The sequence below is a fragment of the Hypomesus transpacificus genome, unplaced genomic scaffold (genome assembly GCF_021917145.1).
Source record: "Hypomesus transpacificus isolate Combined female unplaced genomic scaffold, fHypTra1 scaffold_94, whole genome shotgun sequence".
NCBI classification, from domain to species: Eukaryota; Metazoa; Chordata; class Actinopteri; order Osmeriformes; family Osmeridae; genus Hypomesus; species Hypomesus transpacificus.
In genome coordinates, this window is record NW_025814043.1 from 141,306 (window position 1) to 165,686 (window position 24,381).

At 43.3% G+C, this 24,381-nt stretch overlaps 1 protein-coding gene across 12 annotated transcripts in view; it reads right to left on the minus strand.

Moving 5' to 3' along the window:
- Positions 1-4,771: 4,771 nt before the first annotated feature.
- Positions 4,772-24,381, minus strand: part of arhgef12b (Rho guanine nucleotide exchange factor (GEF) 12b) — a 114,069-nt gene continuing 94,459 nt past the window's right edge. For 8 of the 12 annotated variants that reach the window (XM_047018159.1, XM_047018153.1, XM_047018156.1 and 5 more), the window contains 9 exons: positions 23,485-23,652; positions 16,300-16,387; positions 12,654-12,728; positions 12,442-12,551; positions 12,034-12,303; positions 11,527-11,832; positions 11,124-11,353; positions 10,665-10,737; positions 8,905-10,032 (listed from right to left, as the gene is read on the minus strand). In XM_047018159.1, the coding sequence (XP_046874115.1) occupies positions 9,932-10,032; positions 10,665-10,737; positions 11,124-11,353; positions 11,527-11,832; positions 12,034-12,303; positions 12,442-12,551; positions 12,654-12,728; positions 16,300-16,387; positions 23,485-23,652 (1,421 nt within the window). In that variant the 3' untranslated portion in view covers positions 8,905-9,931. Of the gene's footprint in view, positions 6,895-8,904; positions 10,033-10,664; positions 10,738-11,123; positions 11,354-11,526; positions 11,833-12,033; positions 12,304-12,441; positions 12,552-12,653; positions 12,729-16,299; positions 16,388-23,484; positions 23,653-24,381 lie in introns of those variants that run through there. The other 4 variants (XM_047018149.1, XM_047018154.1, XM_047018151.1 and 1 more) reach the window with 4 other exon arrangements.

Sequence of the window (24,381 nt, forward strand, 5' to 3'; positions counted from 1 at the left end):
TTCAATTATTTGAAATTTTTCTGTCCTCGAAATTGCATAAATTCAGCATATTCAGTAGTCTCAACAGACTCTCCTTTACAACATGTACAACAATTACCCATGGTTAGATTCACAACAAGAATGTTGTTTATACAATCTGATGTATAAATCTGCTGTTTATACAATCATACACTTAGTCCTCATAGACATAGTGTTAAGGCCGATTTATACTTCTGCGTCTCCGTTAACGGACAGACGCACGCACGGAGTCGGACTGACTGGTTGAATTTATACTACTCTGACGGCTCTGCGTGGTGAAAGCAATTCACCGCCAGAACAGTAGATGGCGCTGCACTGCAATCCTAGCTAGGTTATCAAAAATTCTGAGCAAATTTACAAACGAGTCGTTTCATCAATAAAAGAAGCACATTTTCAGCAACTACACTGCACATTTCTCGTCACATTTGAATTCAGATGCTGATTTACATGTACTGTTTACATGTAGCTGAAATAAGAGTTGTAAAAACTTACAACAATGGCGGTCAAAGGATTCTGTTCTCTTGTTGGTCACGGCAACCCCGCCCCCACACCTGACGCAAGCGGTTCTTAATACGGACCAATCACAGCCAAAGCGTATCCGTAAAATGACGCACGGACAGACGGACAAGGCCGATATATGCTTCTGCGTTTTTCGAAAAACGGACACATGGGAACGCCCTCGTCTCCGTGGAACGCCCTCTACAACCTCTCCGTCAGCCCTCGTAGAGCCTCGGACAGCTTGACGTGCACCTCCTTAATTTTGTAACTCTCCGTCGTAGCTACAGAGAGCTACGGAGAGCTACGGAGACCCCCTTGGCTGTGATTGGTCAGTATTAAGTGCCGCTTGCGTCAGGGGTAGGGGCGGGTTTGCCGTGATAGCAGGACGAACAGAATCCTTTGACCGCCATTGCGTGTAAAGTTTTTACAATTCATATTTCAGCTTAACGGTACATGTAAATCAGAATCTGAATTAAAATGTGATGAGAAATGGGCAGTGTAGTTGCTGAAAATGTGCGTATTTTATTGATGGAACGGCTAATTTGTAAATTTGCTCAGACTTTTCGGTAACCTAGGTAAATAAACACTCGACGACGTCTAAACATAAAACCGTTGCGCCACCTACTCTTCTGGCGGTGAATTGTTTTCAGCACCCACAGCCTACGGAGAACCATAAACGCAGTCTATCCATCCGTGCGTATCCGTGTGCCCGCCCTTCCGTAAACGGAGACGCAGAAGCATATTTCGGCCTATAGTCAGGAAAATCAGGAGGTGCACGCAGAGCTCTGCGAAGGGCTCGGAGAGGACACGCAGAGGGCATTTCTTGACGGAGAGGGCGGTCCCCGTGTGCGTAAAAACGCAGAAGTATAATTTGGCCTTTAGTAACCTCGTCGTCGTCGTCATCTGCCGCTTGTCCGGGGATCGGGTCGCGGGGGCAGCGACCTAAGCAGGGAGGCCCAGACTTCCCTCCCCCCGGCCACTTCCGCCAGCTCTTCCTGGGGGACCCCAAGGCGTTCCCAGGCCAGCTGAGAGACATAGTCCCTCCAGCGTGTCCTGGGTCTTCCCCGGGGCCTCTTCCCAGTGGGACGTGCCCGGAACACCTCACCAGGGAGGCGTCCAGTAGGCATCCTAATCAGATGCCCGAGCCACCTCAGCTGGCTCCTCTCGACGCGGAGGAGCAGCGGTTCTACTCTGAGCCCCTCCCGGATGACCGAGCTTCTCACCCTATCTCTAAGGGAGAGCCCGGACACCCTACGGAGAAAGCTCATTTCGGCCGCTTGTATTCGCGATCTCGTTCTTTCGGTCACTACCCATAGTTCGTGACCATAGGTGAGGGTAGGAACGTAGATCGACTGGTAAATAGAGAGCTTCGCCTTTCGACTCAGCTCCTTCTTCACCACGACGGACCGATGCAGAGCCCGCATCACTGCGGACGCCGCACCGATCCGCCTGTCGACCTCGCGCTCCATTCTTCCCTCACTCGTGAACAAGACCCCGAGATACTTGAACTCCTCCGCTTGGTTCAGGATCTCCTCCCCGACCCGGAGATGGCACTCCACCCTTTTCCGGTCGATTACCATGGCCTCAGATTTGGAGGTGCTGATTCGCATCCCAGCCGCTTCACATTCGGTTGCGAACCGCTCCAGTGAGAGCTGAAGGTCACGGCCCGATGAAGCCAACAGGACCACATCATCCGCAAAAAGCAGCGACCCGATCCTGAGGTCACCAAACCGGACCCCCTCAACACCCTGGCTGCGCCTAGAAATTCTGTCCATATAGGTAATGAACAGAATCGGTGACATAGGGCAGCCCTGGCGGAGTCCAACCCTCACCGGAAACAAGTTCGACTTACTACCGGCAATGCGGACCAAACTCTGGCACCGGTCGTACAGGGACCGGACAGCCCCGATCAGGAAATCCGGTACCCCGTACTCTCGGAGCACCCCCCACATGAGCCCCCGAGGGACACGGTCGAACGCCTTTTCCAAATCCACAAAACATGTGTAGACTGGTTGGGCGAACTCCCATGTACCCTCCAGGACTCCGCGGAGGGTATAAAGCTGCCTTTAGTAACCTATTTTACTAAATTCTGTAGAATACCAGTGAAGCGGGTAGGCTGTCCACAGCCTGTGAGTAGGCTACAGGTAATAAATTACTCTGTGCGCACATACAAAATTGATCCAGTCCGAATGACTGAAGTGTGTACAAGGGGAACTAATTCGCGATTGTAGTTAAGGCCTAATTTTATGTTGTTAAGGGCAAAGGTGCTGCATATGTGTTTGTTGCTGCTGAAAGTGATTGTTGAAATGTATCGGGTTTATTGACATTCATATTTACCTAATCAAATGGACGTGTTGAAGGCTTGTCCAACCAGAATGCTGGTACATGTTTAAGCTGTCATTTTCTGACATAGATGCATATGTAGACTTTGGATCCCAATTTTTCTGTTGAAGATAAAATAGTACTAAATAGTGTGACTCAGTGATTAGACTTCACCATCTTACAAATTTGATCTGAATTAAGCAAATGCAAGTGATAGAATTGCACGTCTAATTTATCTTTAACTTAAAAATCGAGAGTCCAAATTCTGCATTGTACACTGAAAAGCCCTATCTTATCTTCACACATATCTGAGTCCTGGTCGCCCAGGCCTTATCAACCTGTTTGTTTGGCTAGGATTTAATAACACATGTTTGTAAGGCACGTGTCTACCACCAGACCCAGATCTATCAAAACAAACACATCTCAGCAACAATAACCGTACAAATGTAGAACTCCACTCTCTAATGGCATTCAAACCCCTTTAGGATACCATGTGTAACATAGTATGATGTGTTACAATTCCCAATTCATCGGCAAAAACAATCAGTTATTATGTCAATTTCAACCAATATACATTTACAAGTCAGAATCCATCATAAGTTTAGTGCACAACTTCACTGCAGAGTTTTTCATCCGGCTATATATTAACCAGTGATTAGTCTTTAACGACCACACTGCGAGAGTTTTTCTCGATTTAGAATATATTATCAAAAATAAAACACGAATCTTGTTCTTACCTTGAAATCCAACGAGACTGTGCCTCAGGCTATTCTTTTAATCTCGTCATTTCTTTGCCAACGTCCAGTGGGACCGGCCTTTGAGAAACAGCAATTAGCTGCAAGGACTTTTTATCAGGAGTTTAAGAAACCCCTGCCGTGCACGGATTCGGTCCCGACCCTGGACGGCGGGAGAGTTATTGAGATCCAGCTCACAAGGACCAATTTGTTAAGATAATTTCTCAAGTAATGCACAGAGTCGTCGGATTCAAAGAAAGCTCAATAGTTTAATGCTTGCCAGCAAGGAGACAAAGTCTGATCACAATACAAAGTTTGTCTGGTTCACAAATTATCATGTATGACCATTTAATGGAGAGAAGTCCCCTCCTCTGCATACCAGCCGTCAATATGATCGATCCCAGAGACAGTGTGTGCGTGGAAACCTACAGAGTTCTCTGACCCTAGGCTTGACCATATAATTCACTCGACACAAAAACACGTTTATTGCACCTCTAGTATGATAATGGTCAGCCCAGGTCAGTTTGTTTATGTCAGCCTAGTGTCATCTATAGGTCATGTGAGGAGAGGGTTCTCTGCTGGCAAGGAATGCTAGCACCAGTATTTTCAGGATATAATGTTCCATTCAAAATTTTTCCGACACTCAATTATGCTATTATTCCACTTACATAGTGGGACCAGTCTCACCTACTTTAAATTGAGTGAGCAAGATACCAAAATACACTATAAAGGCAGGAATCTCTGTGTGTCTGTGGCTTATGATCCTGTGAACTGGGCAGTATACTGTATGAGGTTGAAAATCGGCAGGTGTATTGCACAGGTTTCAAGGACATGGTGTGTCGTGTGTGAGAAATAAATATAAACATGTTCTCCGCCATGTTAAGCTGCACTACATAATGATTCTGCAAAACACCTGCTAGATTTCAACTTCATACAGGGCTCTGTTTAAAGATAATCGAGCCACAGACACACAGATTCCTGCCTTTATAATTAGACTTGTGCAGTGCCTGTGTCCATGATGCACTAGCACGTTGTTCCAACAGGGTCATATTTCATAATGTTAACTTGCATTGAAAAGTAGTGGCAGAGAAATGATAAAAATGCATAATGTCTAGACCACAAAACTTGTTTATAAAGCATCACAAGGCACAAGACTCAAGAAATACCTCAATTACATCTGTCAAAAGACAAAAACACAGTTTCAGTGTTTCCAGCAAGCTTCTTTAATAATATATTTTACATTTTCAGTTGTGTGGTGTCGAACAATCCCCTTCATTTTAACAACGGATCAGTCAAATGTAAATCTCTCAACTAAAATAACTATTGATGTTTTCAACATAGCCAGAGACCATTTTAATAATAGTACTCATAATAATATAAAATATTATAACGTCTAGACAAAAATAATAAAAATATAGATTACATTAATATTTTAGAGATACCTTGCAGTCTCAACATTTTCATTTTTTAGTAGTTTCTGTTAAAATGATACATGATTGTATGATGTAGAAAGCAAAAGAAAAAACATGGAAATGTGTAGATTGCTCTTTCTTTAAGAGATGCAGTGTTGGTCATAATTATACAATTTTTACATTTAAAATAGTCCATACAAGTTCTTTTTAAAAGTTTTATGTGGTCTTTTCAGCTTTTTTTGTAATTTACTTCTTTTTCATCCAGAATCCATGACAACTTCATAAGCGCACACAGTCTTTTGGCTACGGTGTACGTTGGAGTAAAAGTAATATATGTTTTGTGCCTTGCAGTCATTTCTCAATCCAACCATGAAATTGCAGAAGTCCTGTGCTCATACCCCAAAAGCTTAATGGTGAGTGAAGAGTTCCCCAGTAGCTTGTATCCAATAGATTGTGTACAGTAACTGTTTTGAGTTTCAAAAATGGTAAACCAGAATGTTACAGTAACTGCTTTCGGAGGGGGGGTATGGGGTTGGAGGGGGTGCATGGGGAAGTGATGGGGCTATTAGAAATAAATGAATATTACATGACAACAAAGTTAATCACAGGAATGACAATAATGTCCTCATGTATTTCTGCTTTGTCACAAGCTTGTGAGATAGCAGGTCTGCTCTTAAGTAAATCTGAGGATATACAGCCCTGCACCCATAAAGTGGGTACGTTTATTTTCTCCATCATCTCAACACTGACGGCATATCACTGAAATATTTTTACAGCACTTTTCATTCCTGCAGAAGTCTTGTCCATATTTCCATCAAAACAGAAATGTGAACAGTGGTGAAAAATTCGAAGTCTAGCCTTTTTAAATGACCTCTATGACTGCAATATGACTGCACAAAGGAGGAAGGCATATACATTTGCATCAAACTGTTTTAAATCAATAGCTACAATTTATGATAAGGAACTGTTTGACTACATTTTGACTATTTTCTGAGGGCTGATCAAGGCCTTGTGCTTATCTACTTGAAGTCTATCTAACAAAGTTTACGGGCTGGTAATTCAGACCTTGATGTTTAACCTCAAAAGGATTTTCTATAAATATCCACTGTTGATAAGTCAATCAATTACCAGGATCAGGTTTAGTTGTTAGTGTTGTAGACTAAGTTTTAGGTCCAAAAGTTTACTTTCTATCTGGCAAAAATGGGAACAACAACAGATTTCAATTTGTACAGACCTAAATGGCTGATTCCTTAAGTGTATGCAACTGTCCTCGGAATAATCAGCACACTTCTCATATTGAGTCACAACTACTTATGTTGTGTATTGTACTCTATGGAGGTGTATCAATGGAAAACCACTCTCAAACAGATGGAGGGGGTGATGGAGATTCTGGATCACTGAACATCCCCCATATAGAGGGACACAATTCTCACTTTTAACCAGAACCAAATTCTCACAAGCAACAGGAACATACTACTTAGATCAGACGCAGTGGACAAAAAAAAAATCTGTGGTGAGGATTTCCCTGTCCAGTGATATCCATGCTCGCTGGAAAAGTTGTATGGTGGGCCATGCAATCTGAATGGCACTTTTCTTCATTTCCATTTGGTTTTCTGGTTATTCAAGTTGACCATTACAGTGGAGTGTTTGGAAGTACTATGGTCCTGGGATGAAGCTGTGGAGGTTGAGGTCTTCCCTGATTGCCATGTATGCCGGCCTGTCTACTTGCTAACTTTGCTGAAATTTCCAGGCTCTGCGGTCGGCCACTGCAGCATGAGGGGATGAGGAGAAGAAAGGAGGTGGGTGGGGGGCATCCAGAGGAAATCAGACACCGTCTCCCCCTCCCTCTGACACTCCTCTGTCCTTGAGAAGTGGAAGGGAAGAGGACTGCCATAATCACTAACTCTGATCTGGAGAGAGACACAGGGAATTAAAAAAAATAGTAGAGGGAGTTAGTGACGGTACAAAGCAGAATCTCCTAGCTCTGAAGCCGGTGAAGTAGTGATGACATCAAAATATATTAAACCATGTTGGAACCAAACAAAAAAAACAAAAGTCAAAAGTCAAACAAATCAAAATATAATATACTGCATATTTGAGATTCTTGAAATTGTAATAATAAATATAGCTGCAAGAAGCAATGGCGGATTCCTCCTTGAAAATGGCAAAATGTTGTAACATTTACATAATAGATAGTTACACTGGGAATAACCAGAAGACTTGAAACTGTAATTTCTGTCATAATAATAAATAAAAACGTTTGTACCTCTGACTGGATTCAACCCACCACCCTTCACACATCAGCACTGCGTCTCATCCTACTAAGCTAAATCATTCAGTTTTTGTATCAGAAAATATTTTAATAAAATAAAATTTATAATAAAATTTCTCCAATGGCACCCATTGTCAGATTTAGTTGAAGTTTAAACAGCTGTAAATTTGTCCAATTTATATATGGGACATAAAAACAGGACAACGGGATGACTGGGTTGCTGCTGTAAAGAATAGCTTACTCGTAGTGCTTTAAAAAGGTTGCTTGGGGTGCCAAAGCTTATCATGTAAGGGAATTTCAAATCATGCCTAGCATCAGTTGCGATTTGTCCAGGCTTAGGTTCCTGAAATGAATTTGCGCAACAGGCTAAACAATCAATATACTTCATTTGAGCTAATTCGGTTGTGAATCTGACACTACCATGCGTAGACTCCAAGTAGCTAGCTACTGTTGTAAACCTGGCTTGTTTTGCAGTGGTTTACACCGTCTCGCTAAACGGATGATTGGAGTGTTGTTATGGGTTCAAATCAACACTCATTGCTATGTTTTACAACCGGAGGATTGACCGGAAGACTAGAAACCGATCTGTCAAAAAAAAATGTTTTGCTTTTGACTGGTTTTGAACATACAACCCTTTGTTTACCTGCACATCATCTCATCCAATTTAGCCATTGCCAGATCTGAACTCTTTCATGTTCAGTCATCAACTGGATAATAAAATAAGATGTTTCTCCAATAGCAAGCATTGCCAGATCTGGTCCAAGCTCAAACAGCTGTAATTCAGTCATATTTTCACATATCAAGGTGAAAGTTTGCAGGGTACTTCAGGGTGGTGTCATCTTAAAGCCTATTAGGTTTGAAAAACCATCATTCAAAATGAAATTTGATTTAGTGACACAAACTTATTGAGGCAATGTGTACATTTACATAAATACACCCCTTTCACCCATTTTGTATTTGATTCAACTGTCTTAAGCAACATTTTTGAATATGTCAATGATATATATATGTACCAGATTTCAAGTCAATTTGACCTTTTTTGTAAGAGGAGATCTATTTTGAAGGTTTTCCCAATTTATCACTGTACAGGAAAATCCATCACGGTGGACCTTAAGAGTCTTTGAGGCTTTTTTCTTCCTCATGACAAATGAGGCATGCACACCAAGTTTCAGAAGAATTGGAGCAATGAGGTGGAAATGCAATCAATCTGAAAAGTGGACATTTGGGCGTGGCCTGTGGCGCCCCCTATGGTCTGATGTGGGCCATTCTGCGATTGGGCCGTAGTTGTGGCATGTTGTATCAGTATGCCAAATTTCAAAACTTTTTACCAATGTGTTTGTGAGATAAATTACAAGAATAAATATCGCTGCGAGCAGCGATGAGGGTTCCTCCGCAAAATGGCAAAATATTATAAACATGTACACTATAGAAGATCGAGAGTTGGACAACAAGAGAGCAAAACTACTTCATGTTTGGCCAACAACAGGCTGAATGGGGATTTGAACTCATGAGCATAAGGTTACAAATCAGTCTCTCTATCCTCTCTGCTACACACCAACTGTTAAGATTGTATGAATAGAAAGTAGGGATGTGCATCTCCATCACTGAGGACGATTCGATACACATCTCGATGCACTGCCAACGATCCGATACATTAAAGATACATAAAAGCAACTACTAATGCGATACGGTACGATTCACCCCTATTGCGATGCAGTGCGATTCGACACGATGCGATTCAATGAGATGCGATGCAAAGGGAATATTATGCTATGCAATTTAATATGGTACATAATGATTTACATTTATGCTATGATTTTATTCTTTGTCAGACTGCAAATCATCAATTAACTAAACAAGTGAAAGTTTTATTTCACATATTAAACAAAGTCTCTGACAATAGAAGATAAAATAACATCAGGCCTGGACCTTGCCTTAAACCAGTTCTTCTTTCCTGTTGTATGTGCTCTCTGGATGTGAAAATGGGTAACGCTAAACTATTACTGGCAGTCACAAGCTGCTGTAAACACTGTCATTTAACTCCACACACAATTGAACTCATACGCCCTACTTTTCCTACTCATACGTCCTACTTAAGATTTTTCTCAATGACTCAGCTATCTCTCGTCTTACTTTGTCGTACACAACAGGGATTTGTTTTGTCGGAGAATAACTTCCTATGCTAGGTGTACCGCCCGGTGGAGCTAGCCACTGACTGTAGCCATAGCTGAATCCGAGGGGGAGGCAGACGTCTCCAGACAAACACCATGTAGCCTCTTCAGGTGACTACCTAAATTAGCCGTGCTGCCTGTGTACTTTATAGCAGTACGATATATCTTGCCAATTATATGGGTCTTGTCAAATCCGAAGTGTTGCCAAACCTTGTATTTATTGCAATTTGTAGGAACGTGTAGGCTAACTCTTCCTCCGCCATGATAACACTCGCCCGGACACGCCTCCAACTCGCGCGAAACTTTGCTGAGAGACTTCACGAGAATCGGCACTGACAGCAGTGGAGATAAGAGCGTGCTTAAGAAACTATCTAAATATAAAATTATTGGTCACAAATCATTGGTCAAATTTGTAAATACTATAGGTGTTCGCATACACATAATTCTATACAAATACATTGGATTATACCGATGCAAAGATGTTTGAAACGATGCATCGCGATTTCATCCCACATTGTATCCGGTGCACACTTTTTTGATCCGGGCCATCGCATCGTGAGCTTTTATGCCGATGCACCGATGCGAATCGGTGAATCTTCCCATCCCTAATAGAAAGGGCAGAGTGTTAGCTTTGTTCAGCTTTGGGACAAAGGTTAAGAAACTGATGACATTTCAAGGTGAAATTGCATGAAATTGTGCATGGTATTTCAGAATGATGTCATCCTTTTTAACTAAACAGATAATCAAAATTATGACAGGCCAAAATATTACGACTGGGTTCAAACCTACGACCTTACACTTAACAAGTCACCATCCCAGCCCACTGAGCTATTCTCATTGTTGAATAGTCATGCTCAGTTACTGTATAAAAAAGTAAGCTGTTTCTCCTGTGGTAAGCGTTGTTAGATTCAGCCACAGTTTAACTGCTTGTACATTTCCTATAAAAACGGGACAACGGGATGACTGGGTTGCTGCTGTAAAGAATAACTGACTCATAGTAAAAAAAAGGTTGCTTTGCACATGCTTAGGTTTCTGTCAACCAGCTTCATAAAGTAGCCCCCTGGAACGTTATCCAACATTTGTTTTTCTCGAAGGAGTTCCATATGCTGCACATTTCTACAAATGTAGAAATTGGTCAAACATAGGAAAACCCCTGGATGGAGTCGATGTGTCCAAACTTTTGACTGGTACTGTGTAACTATTAAATATGTACATACCAAGTTAAAGAACATAGTACCTTTATTCTCCTCTGTGTCAGTAGCCGTTTCACTCAGACTTTGGCGCAGTTGGTTATACTTGGTCTCCACGTCCTGTAAGCAGATTGTTGACACAAATGTAGCTTCTGTTTTGACATATGAATGTGAAAGGGATGGATGGGCTGCATATGGATGACTCGTTGATGACTAAATGAATGGGTGGGTTGATGCATAAAAGGCAAAAGAATGAAACTGTCAGAAGTGGTGGATGACAAACAAATAAATGCCTCTGAAAACAATGACCACAACTTTATTCATAATAAGGTACTTTCCACACTTTTCTTAGCAGTCAAGTGAGATGCGTGGGATGACCCTAACCTCAGGGCTAATTTTAATCTTGGCCATTGCCTATTCGAGAACTTGTCATCGTGGACCTCCGTTTGACTCCTGTTAGCATGTTATGCTACTAGCTAACGTGAATCTAATGCTACTGTGCCTACCTTCAGATGTTGCAAGTTGGCCTGTAGGAGGCGTAGGTGAGTCATAACCTGTCGGCTGAGGTTGGGGCCGGCGCCCCCTGTCTGTGAGGACGAGGAGAGCAGCTTCTTCAGGTCGATGCTGAAGTCGCCTGCGGAGCCCCACTGGATTCCTCCCTCTCCACCAAGCACGCCGTCGTCATCTGTACTGCTTTCCCCTGAACCCCCATAACCCTCCAGGACCATGTAACTACCTGGGAGGGGAGGAAAGAGGCGATAGAAGATGAAAGATGAAGATGAATGAAGATGGAAAAGTAGAAGAAATGTATTGTGTTGATAAAAAAAGGTGTGATGATGAGGGGTCCTGATAATGTCCTATTACCTCAGCCCTGCAACCCTCCCCACCTATCTCGCCCTACCAGCTCACCATATTCCTCCGATGTCTCAAAAATGTCTGTGTCACCAGAAGGGAGTTCTGGAGCCCTGTCTTCCTTCCCAGTCTCCGCCTGGTACAAACCACTGCCGTTTTCAGCGGAGACAACAGACGGCGGTGTTGTCCTGCAGTCAGGGTTGTTGCTGCTGCTGCTGTCCTCCGGGCCCCTAAGGGAGGTGGTCCTGAGTAGTCGGCCTCCGACGGCTCGGCCCTTCCTCTGCTCTTTGTCTTTCTCTTTCTCTCTTCCTCCCTCCTCACGGGTCATCATGTGGTTCAGAAGCACCTGCTTTAGGGCTGCCACTGAGAGGAAGGAGTGAGGAGTTAGCTTTATGGAGATATTAAATAATAAGCAATATCAATCTACCGCAATGTCAACATCATGAATATGTTTTAAACCCTGCCAAAATGTCATGATAGGGACGAAGTGTAATGTGACACGTGTGTATGGAGCAACTAAACCAGGGGTCTTTCAAAGAATACGTTTTGAAAAAGAAAACTCACAGGTCCTTAATGCCTCCTCTGCCCTGGTAGGAGCTATGCCAAAAGCATCTGGTTCCTGGTCATCCATGGCGATGCCCTGCCGTGACCTCTGCTGAAGGAAGGGCAGTCTGTCGGCCAGATCGCCTTCCAGGAATGTGCTCACTTCCTCCTCCTCCCCTCCCCTGTCGGGTACAGCCTCTTCTTCCTCCTCATCCTCTGATTTGACACCATCAAAGGGATTGGTCCCTATCTGTGGGGCTTGCAGAACCAAAGAGGAAGTGACGTCTTTTTCTAGGAGGACACAGTAGGGAGGGTGTGCCTTAGTACAGCACACAGAACAGAAACACATTTCCAACCAAATGCTGTTATTTTAGTGACCATTTCAATACTGACATGATATAATCTTGAGATACAGTATTGAAATATAACCTAAATAACCTGGGGACTGGATACTTCCAGTTGAAGTCCTGTCAGGGTCAGGGTCTTTGCTCAGTTTGGGCACTGCCGTACTGATAATCTCAACAGCTTCTTGCTCCACACTGAAATGCACAGACATCCAAATTCAATTACAAAAACCAAGTTCAAAATTTGTGTTTCACACAATAGAGGTCACATAAGCCAAAACAATGCTTAAGACTCACTCTGTTTGTGGTAAAGGTATGATGTGCAGTTTCGTCTTCATGTTGTCCGCCCTCTGTGTGATTAGACACTGCCACCTGGTGTAGGGGATGCAACACAACACGTTGAGCTCACAAAGGAGACAATAGGCCTCATTCAACAAATGTTCTTAAGAACAAATCTGTTCTTAAACCCCACTTACGCAGTTTTCAAGAAGATTCACCAATGTTTTCTTATTTGGGATTTATTCTTAGGTAAGAACAGAATTTATGCACATTAATGGGCCTCATTCACCAAATGTTCTTACGAACCAATTTGTTCTCAAACCCCACTTACGCAGTTTTCATGAAGATTCTGGCATTCACCAATGTTTTCTTCTTTGGGATTTGTTCTTAGGTAAGAACAGAATTTACGCACACCCAAAGAGCATTCTTACACACTATTGAGAGCTGACATGTTTGCGCAAAATAAGTAGTTATACCTTTTTCGTCACTTCTAATTTAAAATAGAATATTTCTCTCCTTTATAATTTTCCACCTAATAATTTTCACAATTTTACACATTTTTTTGTTTTTGTTTTAATAAATACACACAACACTTACATTTCTGCTCATCTGTAAAGCACTTTGAGTTGCCATTGTGTATGAATTACGCCAGTCCTATTTAAATAAACTAGCCTTGCTTTGCCTTCAATTCACATCAATTATGTTAAAGGGGCAATTGACTGCAAAACCGATTTTACCCAGTCATTGTTGAAAAACGACAGTTCGGAGGGTAAACTGAACATACCGTGAATATCAAAGTCCATTGACACCTCTTTCCTATTCAAATCTCAAAAAGAAAAAATTTGGCTGTAAAACTCTAGCTTTTCAACAAAGCTACCGGTCCTACGTAGGACCGGTGATCGCCCTCTTATTGGCTCTCTGTATCTTTGTCACGCCCCAGAATTTACATCCAGACCAGCCCGAGGTAGCGTCTATCTCCGATACTAGTTTAGCTGCGCGCTGCTCTGTGTAGGCTACTTATAAGGAATTACAAAGAAGAACGTTTTGAATTATAACAAGGATATTGAAAATAGACCACGGTCGTAAATGCTGTGTTCCAGGCTGTACAGGGAAGGCTAACACTCACAGTCTTCCCAAGGAGCCAAACATTCAACAGGCATGGCTGCTGTTGTCTATGAGAAGATCCCGGCGAAGTTCGACACTCAATCATTCATTTGCTCTGAACATTTCACCCAAGACAGTTTTGACAACCTTGGACAATTTCAAGCAGGATATGCTAGGAAGCTGAACCTGGAAAGAGGTGCTGTTCCAACCGTATGCTCATTGCAACCGCAAGCTAAGGACAGTATGTTGTGCTAACAGTTATTAGCAATGCTAGTAACGTTTCCTGTATATAGCATACCAGGTAGAATGCTAAATACGTTTCTACACACATGACTCTAGCTAGACTAGCTGTAGTCGGCATTAGAAGGGAAGCTTCCGAAAAATAGCCAGAAAACGAACTGCAGTCTGGCTTATTGCTAACGCCTGTCTAGATAATCTATTTGAAAGAACTGGAGAAAGGCAGGTTCTACATATAGGATACGTTAGCATTTCTAGTAACTGTTACTAGTAACACCTAGACTGTAGGCATGTAAACAAGTTTAGCTTGCTAGTTAACGCAAGAGCATAGGTAGAATGTGTGATAATTTAGCCTAGTTTATTGGCAATGGGGCTAACGTTGATTCATGTTCCTGACTGTGTTTCATTCAAATAAATAACCTGTGTAATGAAAATCTACAATTCACGATGCATGTTTGTCCAGATCTTTGTCATGTTATTTTACAGCAAGATATCTAGAGCTAGCCTAGCTAACTAACTGAAGCCGAGTAGAATCACGATATGGTTTGGTTGCTAAGCTGTAGCCTAACGTTCTACCCACCTAAATCAATCCAGTTTGCTTCAACAACCGAAGTGGAAACAAGTAATGTTATCATTTCAGATGATATATAGTCAATCTGTTGAAAACAGTGTTGTGTAGACACAATAGATTTATTTGCGCGTTTTTATTTCAAGTCTCCAACTTCGGTGTTTCAGAGAGTGCTGCTGTTGGCCGTGTTGCGTTTTTGCTCCCAGCTTCACTCGTTGATAACCAACCAATCAGCGCGCAGCTTATCTAAATATTAATGAGCATACCATAAAAGGAGAAAAGCTAGTGTTTTTTCCCGGGAACATTTCAGAGGATCTGTCAGAGGGCATAGAACAGCACACGGGCCATTTTCAACCCAACCAATGTTACATACCCTATTCGGAGACCTTAAGGAACTGTGAAATACCCCCAAAAAACAGTCAATTGCCCCTTTAACGGTGAACCTTGCCATTCAATACCAAGTGACTTATCACGGTATTTATATTCCGCACACTAGGACTACACCACACAATGGCGTATTTATTGCTGCTGCAACATTTATTTGCAGAAAGTGACGACTAGGCTACCTGTTGGGACGCTTTAGGCTACCAAAAGCAGTCTTCATGGATATTTGTAACAGTCATCCATCTTCTATCTTTTGAAATATGTTTTTTTCCCTCAGATTTCAGATCAAACCATTTCTTTTTCACTTCATCAGTTCTGCGCCCTTCTCCAGATACAGCCTTCACTGCATGAGTAGAATAATTGCATTCCATGCATCGGTTTTATTGACTGGTCTTTATCCACCGCTGATGCTAAATATGATGTGTTGTTTGTCACTAACTTCTTGCAGCAGTACCTCCACTTCGGAATTACTAAAGTTTTTCTTTCTTTTGGATTTGGGGCCTCCACCGTCTTTACCTCGTCTTTTCAACAATTCTCTGAGTGTGACCTGCCATCTCATGCCCTTTTATGGGAATTAGCGAGGCGTTTACCTTTGCTAAATAAGAGCAATGGGGCACAAGCTTTCAATTTATGACATTCTATTGGGATTCATCATTAGGTGCGTTCAACATGGACTGCAGCTGCATGAAAGGACTGGCGGGAGTAGCCGCTTGCAGTCGGGGAGGAGTTGAAAACGGCTCTGTGAAGTCGGACATTCCAGCTTCTCGTGGCTTGCTGCGTTGACGTCAGTCATGGCCGATCAAGCGCTGTTAGCTTACTTTATTTATAATTAAACTTAATCTTTCCGTTACTGAAGAGGCAGACTAAAACCCTTTCTTCGAATTTTTTTAATTATATTAAACAGTTTGGTCCGGATTTGAGCATTGGCGAAACTAAAGGTGTCAGAATAATTACAAAACACGCGTCAAAGTTGTTGTGTCTGAGTCTGGCCAATCATGAAATAGCTGTGTCGTCATTAGAACCCGTGCAGTTGCTGTTGAGAAAATGCGCTCGGCTACACAGCCGGCAGTTCTCAAATCGATTTCACGGTACTTTGATGGCTACGTCACAGTGACCTAGCCTCGGCGCTGTCTCAAGTCGGACAAAAGGTCTAGCCGGCTGCGGCGCTGCATGAAGTCAGTCCATGTCGAACGCACCTATTCTAAGACCACACCTGCGAACAATTCTGCTGTTTAGGAACACGTCATGAATCACACGTAGACTTTTCTTAGGAACCGTCTTAAGAACACATTTAAGAAATAACTTAGGAAGATATTGGTGAATGAGGTCCATTGAATAAGACACTGAAAAGAAGAGGTTGGACAGACTTACGTTCTCTGCTCTGACACCGTCTGTGCCATTAGCTCATAGATTTGGGCACCGTTGTCTGACATGGACAACACGAAGAAGGACTTGTTATCTGAAAAGGGAGAGACGTGACATTCCATTTTATTCATTTAGCAGAAGCTAAATGTCTTAGGAGAAGAACTACAAGGAGGGAGTGTTCAGGGGTCGATGTTCCCGCGTCTATGCATACTGCTGGATGATGTCCTGGAGGAATGCAGGATCCATCCTGTTGCTCTCAGTATAGGTAAGTGTTATATCTAAATTAACAAAGTAAACCTTAATAAATGAACGGACCGGGGGCGGCGTGCAGTTAATTTAATTCTTTAAGTGAACCTAAGAGACACAGTACACGGCAACCTGCCCAATAGGGGCGCTTAAGTAAAGTGGCCCAACAGGGCCAAAATTAAGGATAAGAAGTATAGAATCCCAAAACACCACATTTCCTCCCCCCTTATTTAACACATCCACCGGCACTACAACACAATCACTATGAGAACTTCCATTTTAGGACAGGATATATGGGTTACATTTGTAAACTATAAGTTCAAGCAGCTTGCCATTGGGCTTGTTTTTGCTGACAATGTTGCACAATTTCACTCCCTGTTGGTGGTTTGATTTAGCCTGGCTGCCAGCCGAACAAAGCCCCCGCCCACAAAAAAATGTGGTCGGGAATTTCAGTCTGGAGTTGCTCGGTCTGGGAAAAACTAATCCCCGAACAAGAGCTGTTCGGACCAATCCAATTGTCAGGGCGTGCTTTACACGATGATGGACAGATGATCAACAGTAACATAATTAACCACGTCACCAAAGAGCGCTTGGGTTTAATTCGTTTTCAACAAACAACATATTACGTTGCTTTGATTGGTTGTAGGTCTATCCAATTCCGGATTCGGTTGAAATACGCCCCATACTCACAGCCCAAAGGAGCGGTTTCAGACCGCTTCAGAGTATGACAACGTCAGGCTAGGTTTGATTAAGTCCATGCTCGTTCTCTTTTGAGTAGTAGTGTTGCTGGAGATTACTTTGTGGTGCTATGTGGGGTGTTCCGGTAGGTCAACAGGAAACGGTGTAGCCCCTGGTAGAGGGTACCCAGACCCGCAGATGCCTTTAGGCTGTGCTTCAGTGTTTGCACAAACCTCTCAGCTAAGCCATTAGTGGCTGGGTGGTAGGGTGCAGACCTAATGTGTTGAAAACCATTGACTCTGAGGAACACAGTCATCACTTTGGACCCAAACTGAGGCCCGTTGTCACTCACCAGTTGATCCGGACTTCCGAACTGACTGAACATTTCTCCCAGTTTCTCCATGGTCTTCTTTGTTGTTCTTGATGTCATGATGGCAACCTCAGGCCACTTACTGTGTGCGTCTATGACCACGTCCTAAAATGGTCCAGCGAAATCGATGTGTATGTGCTGCCATGCCACAGCTAGCCACTCCCTTGGATGAACAGGAGCTGGTTGAGGTGCATTTCGCACTCTGTGACATGTGGTGCAGAATTTAGCTTTCTCTTCAATGCACTTGTCCAATCTCGGCCACCAGAAGTAGTTTCGGGCCACCTCTTTCATGCGCACCATGCCACAGTGTCCCGCATGGAGCTGTTTCAGCATGGGTCTGCGCAGTGATGGGGGCATGATGACCCTTCTCCCCCACAGCAAACACCCCGACAGCACAGACAGTTCTTGTTGTCTGACCCCATATGGCTTAGTTTCAGGTGTGTCTGATCTCTTTTTCCCATTTTTTATGGCCAACGGGTCGTTCCTTGTGGCGATTTTCACTTGATGTGCTGTAACAGGGGTATCTTCAACTTGGTGGAAGTAAAAGATGTCTGAGTGCTATGTCATAGGTTTAGTTACAGGAAGTAGAAGGCGTGAGAGGCCGTCTGCATTGCCATGGAGTTCTGATTTCCTGTATTTGATGTCATAGTCATGGCCTGACAACAGCAAAGCCCATCTTTGCATCCTACTGGCAGCCAGCGGTGGGATGTCTGTACGTGGTCCCAGGATAGCAGTGAGTGGTTTGTGATCAGTTAATAGTGTAAATCTCCTCCCGAACAGATATTGATGGAACTTCCTGATTCCAAACACAATGCTCAGAGCCTCACGCTCGATCTGAGCGTAGTTGGATTCTGCCTTATTTTGTGTTCTCAACGCAAATGCTATAGGCTTTTCTAAACGGCCAGGCATAATGTGAGAAACAACTGCACCTACCCCATAAGGAGATGCGTCACATGCTTAGTTGTGGTGGCAATGATGGGTCAAAGTGCGTCAGTGCATCAGAATTCAACAGGGCCTCTTTTGACTTGAGGAATACTGTGTGGCATGCAGCAGACCATTCCCATGTAGTGGTTTAAATAGGGTGGAGAGATTCTGAATAAACCGGCCATAGTACTTAAGCAGCCCTAAATATGAGCACAACTGATTAACATTTTGAGGAGGTGGAGCCTCCACAATGGCTCTGGTCTTTAAAGGTGCTTTATATAGCCCGGACGCGTCAATCAAATGTCCAAGATAGTCCATAGAAGACTGAACATTTTTCTTTATGAACCCTCTACTACTCTCTTAGGCTCTGTAGAGTTGCGTCCAGGTTACGAAGGTGGTCAGAGTCATCCGTCCCAGTAATCAAAATGTCGTCAAGGTAACACTGTACGCCTGGCAACCCTGACAAAATCTGATCCATGGCTTTTTGGAACAAGGCAGGAGCTGAGGTGACCCTGTAGCAACCGATAATGTAATTACGGCCAATAGTGTAATAACGGCCAATAACGTAATAATTTGAATGTAATAAAACCAATAACGTAATAAATTGCCAATAATGTAAAAGTTGTTGAGCCAATAATGTAATAACGTTTTGCCAATAATGTAATAACGTATTACGTTATTGGCCTTGCATTGGAGAAAAAAACGTTGAAAATGTAATAACCGAGCCAATAATGTAATAACTGAGGTATCACTTTATTTTATCTTCAATTTCCGGAGAGCAAGGCCGAATCCCAATACTCCCCCTTACCCCTTCCCCTTACCCCTTCCCCTTAATTTACCCCTTCCCCTTGGCCCTCGAAAGTAAGGGGTAAGGGCTACATAGCCCTAGGAAATGGGACGCCACTTGGTTACAGGTACGTCATCTAGCACGTATCGATATCTCCAAAGCAAGTAGCGTTATACACTGATATTAAACGAAATTCGCTGCTAATGTTTACTTAGAACTGTAGACATGCTAGTCAAAGAAATGCGGGACTGTTGTGCAATTCAGAACTGTAACATTAACGTACCAAACTAGCGATTTTTAGAAACGTTTCAATTAGGAAAATGGTTGCAAATATATATGTTCATGACTGTAAATAACACAAAACAAGACTGTCATAATTTTTTTATCAATTAATTAAGCCGATAATATAACATTTATAGGACTCTCTGGATGATTTGGTCGCCATTGTTGCCGGTCGCACAGTTTTCACATAGCCCTAGGTTTCAAGTAAGCTCCCGATCTTACTTGGTTTTAAGGGGTGTATACCCCTTAGTCTTAGCCCTTCCCCTAGCTCCAAAAGAGTTTTGGGACACCACTAGCTCTCACGGGAACGCGCAAAACTAAGGGGAAGGGGTAAGGGTAAGGGGTAAGGGGGAGTATTGGGATTCTGCCCAAGTTGTAAAACATAACTGTGAAACATAACTGTCTTTACATCAGGGGCGAAAGTAGTTTTTATTTCTTGGTGGTAATATGATACCGGTTTAATGCGTGTGCACAGCGCGCGCCGAAGATTTCACTTCGCCTAATTATTTATTCTCACTCTACATTTACATTTAGCATTTATTATGTATTTATTTGTTTATTTACTGTTTATTTACTGTATTATAGTCTACTTATCAAGCATTCACTAGGACTTCATATCACTCTAGCATCACTCTTTAACCCACCTGTATCTGTTTTTGATAATTCTGCTTCATGATGAATGCCGACCGACGAGGTTTTGTATTTTGCCAGCAGCGCAGATCATGAGAGGGGCCCCTTGAGGGGGATCCCGATAACAGTGTCATTGCACTTTACTGCATTGACTATCAAAGGGGCGCTCACATATTTTGTCGTTGCATTTTATTCTTAACCAGTCGTTGTCTTGGGGCCCCAAGCCTGCTCGGCGCCCCAAACAATTGCTTGTTTTGCTTGCCTTGTCGCGACGGGCCTGTGCGTGTGTCGTAATTTCTTCCCGGTACGGCATGGTTTTGCATATGTGGATGAATGAGTGCATTAAATCAGTTTAGGAGCAGCATCTAGGTTATATGCATCAGACAAACATTTAGCTTTTAAATATTGGTGATTAAAGCAGTATGATATGATATTATTGAATGAGGGGGCTGCAGTCATATTGACATATTATACATTATCGGCTCAGTTATTTAATTTTCAGACAATTCTGCAAGCAATTGAATGTTGCTTTGTAGATCAGACTGGCCCCAACACTGTTTTGGCCGATTCAAGAATCCCAGAGTAAAAGTAAAGCTTTGCTTAGGGTAGCCCGACGTGTGCCTCCAAAAAATGTTACCAGTCGAGACCAATGGAGCCCAACCTGAGAGCAATGGAGACCGCGGGGCTGTCATTGGTCAGATAACGACTCATTCCCGCAGCCCCTAGCGTTCCGGCGGTGAATTGCAAAACCATACTGAAAACTGCAACGCAGAACTTAGAAAGACTCACGACTCCATAAAAGCGCTTGCATGGTCATAAGATGGATACACGGAGTACTATAATGGAACCCTAAAAGTGAGGTATAAATCCAAATGGACTCTTAATTGCTCCTTTAAGGCCTCCTGTGGAGGGGGGTTTGAGGGTGGACGGGCATCTGTAAGGTCAGATATTTAAACATGTGTTGCAAGATGCAATATTAAGGCTAAGAGTGACACTTTATTTCCAGAAATTGAAGATAAAATAAAGTGATACCTCAGTTATTACATTATTGGCTCTGTTATTACAATTTCAAAGTTATTTTCTAACGCAAGGCCAATAACGTAATAACCAGCCAATAAAGTAATAAGTTATTACTAGTGCTGTCAGTTAAACGCGTTATTAACGGCGTTAACGCAAACCCAAATTAACGGGGTCAATGTTTTTATCGCGCAATTAACGCTCTTTTTGACCGAGCAAACTTTGTCGTTTTTTTCACATTCTGTTGCAACAACTACTGACGTTAGAAAAACGACAATACCACACCGGATCTAGCTAGACCGGAATCAAAACAACAGGCACGCCACACACTTGTTTGGGCTTGCGAGCCGGCTAAAGAGTAGTAGCAGAGCCCCTATACGGATTAGACATTCTCTGGTAGTAGGCTAACGTTACGTTTTGAGTTGATTGCCAGCGCCAGACACCAAAATGGATGCCAATAAGATTCTGAATGGAAAGTTTACTTTTAAAAGGTTGCCAAATGGTTCCATTGACAATACCAAAGTGATCAGTGTGTTCTGTCGTTGTGAACTGAGCTATCATTGCAGCACGTCGTGGTGAGCTATCATCGCAGCACACAGCTGATGCGAATTCTCCGCCCGCTCGCCAAAGCCAGGCAATTGCAATGTTGTTTTCAATAAAAAAAAAACATTTGCACGAAATCCTAACCACTTTTCCATGTTGAGAAGAGCATTAACATTTGAAAAAAGAATGGATGAAAAAGAAATCAAGGGACATTTACAATAGATAAAAATGTGCGATTAATTGCGATTAATCGCGAGTTAACTATGACATTAATGCGATTAATCGCGATTAAATATTTTAATCGTTTGACAGCTCTAGTTATTACATTATTGGCAAAAAGTTATTACGTTATTGGCTCAACAACTTTATTACATCTTTGGCAATTTATTACGTTATTGGTTGTATTACATTTAAATTATTACGTTATTGGCCGTTATTACATTATTGGCCGTTATTACATAATCGGTTGCTACAGACCCCAAAAGCCAGGCGGCAATAGTGGAACAGTCCCTGGGTGCTGATGGTCCGGAGTTCTCTGAACTCTTGATTGACAGGTAGGTAGGCCTGGTTCAGGTCAATTTTGCTGAACTGTTTGCCATGCGCCAGGCCTGCAAACAAATTGTCCATGAGGGGAAGTGGGTAATGCTCTGCTTGCAACACTAGGTCACTTTGAAGTCACCACATATCCAGAGTGTCCCATTATTTTTGCGGACAAGCACGATGGGGGTGGCCCAGCCACTGACACTCACTGGTGCCAGCCCCCCACTTGTCACTAGATCGTCTAACTCCTTCTGCACCTTTGGCCGGAGAGCATTCGGCACAAGTTGTGCCTTAAAAAGTTGTGGGCTGCTCCCAGGTTTAATGCTCAACTTTGCTGTCATGTTCTTCATGTTGACAAGGTCATTTGTGAAAAGATCAGCGTGCTTCTTTAAGATCTTCTCGAATGCCGTCTCTCCCTTGATTAACATTCGTACCACTGGCCATTAAATTTTTACTTTGTCCATCCATAATTGGCCCAGCAGGGATGGGTGATCACCCAGTACGACATACAAAAGGGAGTTTCAAACATTGGCCATTCAGTTCAGTGCTGACCTTTACCAGTCCTGTTATGTCCGGCATGTTTTAGATGCAACACACCTGATTCAAATGAATGGGTCGTTATTCAGCTCTGCAGAAACCTGTTAACGACCATTCATTTGAATCAGGTGTGTTGGAGCAGGGAAACATCTAAAACATGCAGGACAGGGGATCCCGAGGACCAGGGTTGGGAACCACTGCACTAGGCGGTCACAAATTGCATCACTAAGTGCTTCATGTTTGAATTAGATAAGAAGTATAGAAACCCAATACACCACAGTAAGGATCAAGGTTTTGCACCTATCTTTGCGGTGGCAGGCAGCCAATGAAACGACCTCAGGGGGGGAGTTGGATGTGAGTACTTGGGGAGCTTAAAGATTAGACGGGCGGCCGCATTCTTGACGATCTGCAGGGGGTTTATGTTACCCGCTGGTAGGCCAATAAGGAGGTAGTTACCATATCACTGGGACTCCCATAGTGAGTGAGTAAGGTGCTTAAGTGGAGCCTCTTCAGCAGACCTGGAAGGTCCTATCAGACAGGTAGGACCAGAACCATTTAGTCTTGTACGAAATTGCAGCATAGGACTCTGATAACCCAGATCGCTTTCAGTTTTTTTCCCACAGAACAGGGAACTCACCAGTTGCTACAGAGCGCACCAGCACAGTGCTGAGCTTGATGATGGGGCTGAAGATGTGCTTGGTGTCTGCTGTCCCTGCCAAGTTCTTGCTGTGGCACTTGAGAACCATGCGTTCATCCTGCTTCTGCAGAAGGACCAGGATGTCCTCAAGAAGCAGGGTGTACAGTTCTGAAGGGAGAGGGAGGAAAGTAGTACTGGCACATCAGCATCATTAGCATATTAACCAGATAGATCACTTCTAAAGCTAGCACGTCACAACCTCACAGTACATCTGGTCTAGAACTGAATATATTTGAATATACAGTCAATTCTGGAATTATTGGCAACCCTGGAAAAAATGAGTAAAACATGTTTCACCTTTTTGTCTTTTAGCTTAATGTCCCATTGGAAAAGGAGTTGAACAATCCAACCTTCAATTTAAGTACATTAATTTAGAGAAGAAAAAAAAAACAGGTTCCAGGTGAAAGACCAGACAAAGCATGGCTCAAAAAACTCACCATGAAGAAAAACAACAATGGTTCCCAGCTGCCCTTGCCAGGTCACCGGGGCCCCGCCCTGGAGCCAGGCCAGGGGTGGGGCTTGATGGCGAGCGCCTGGTGGCCGGGCTCAGCCCGAAGAAGCAACGTGGGACCCCCTTCCAGCGGGCTCACCACCTACAGGAGGGGTCGTGGGGGTCGGGTGCAGTGTAAGATGGGCGGGGGCCTTGGCGGGGGCCTTGGCGGGGGCCTTGGCGGGGGCCTTGGCGGGGGCCTTGGCGGTCCGATCCTCGGCTGCAGAAGCTAGCTCTAGGGACGTGGAACATCACCTCGCTGGCAGGAAAGGAGCCTGAGCTGGTGCGCGAGGTAGAGAGAATCCGGCTAGATATAGTAGGCCTCGCCTTGACGCACAGAATAGGCT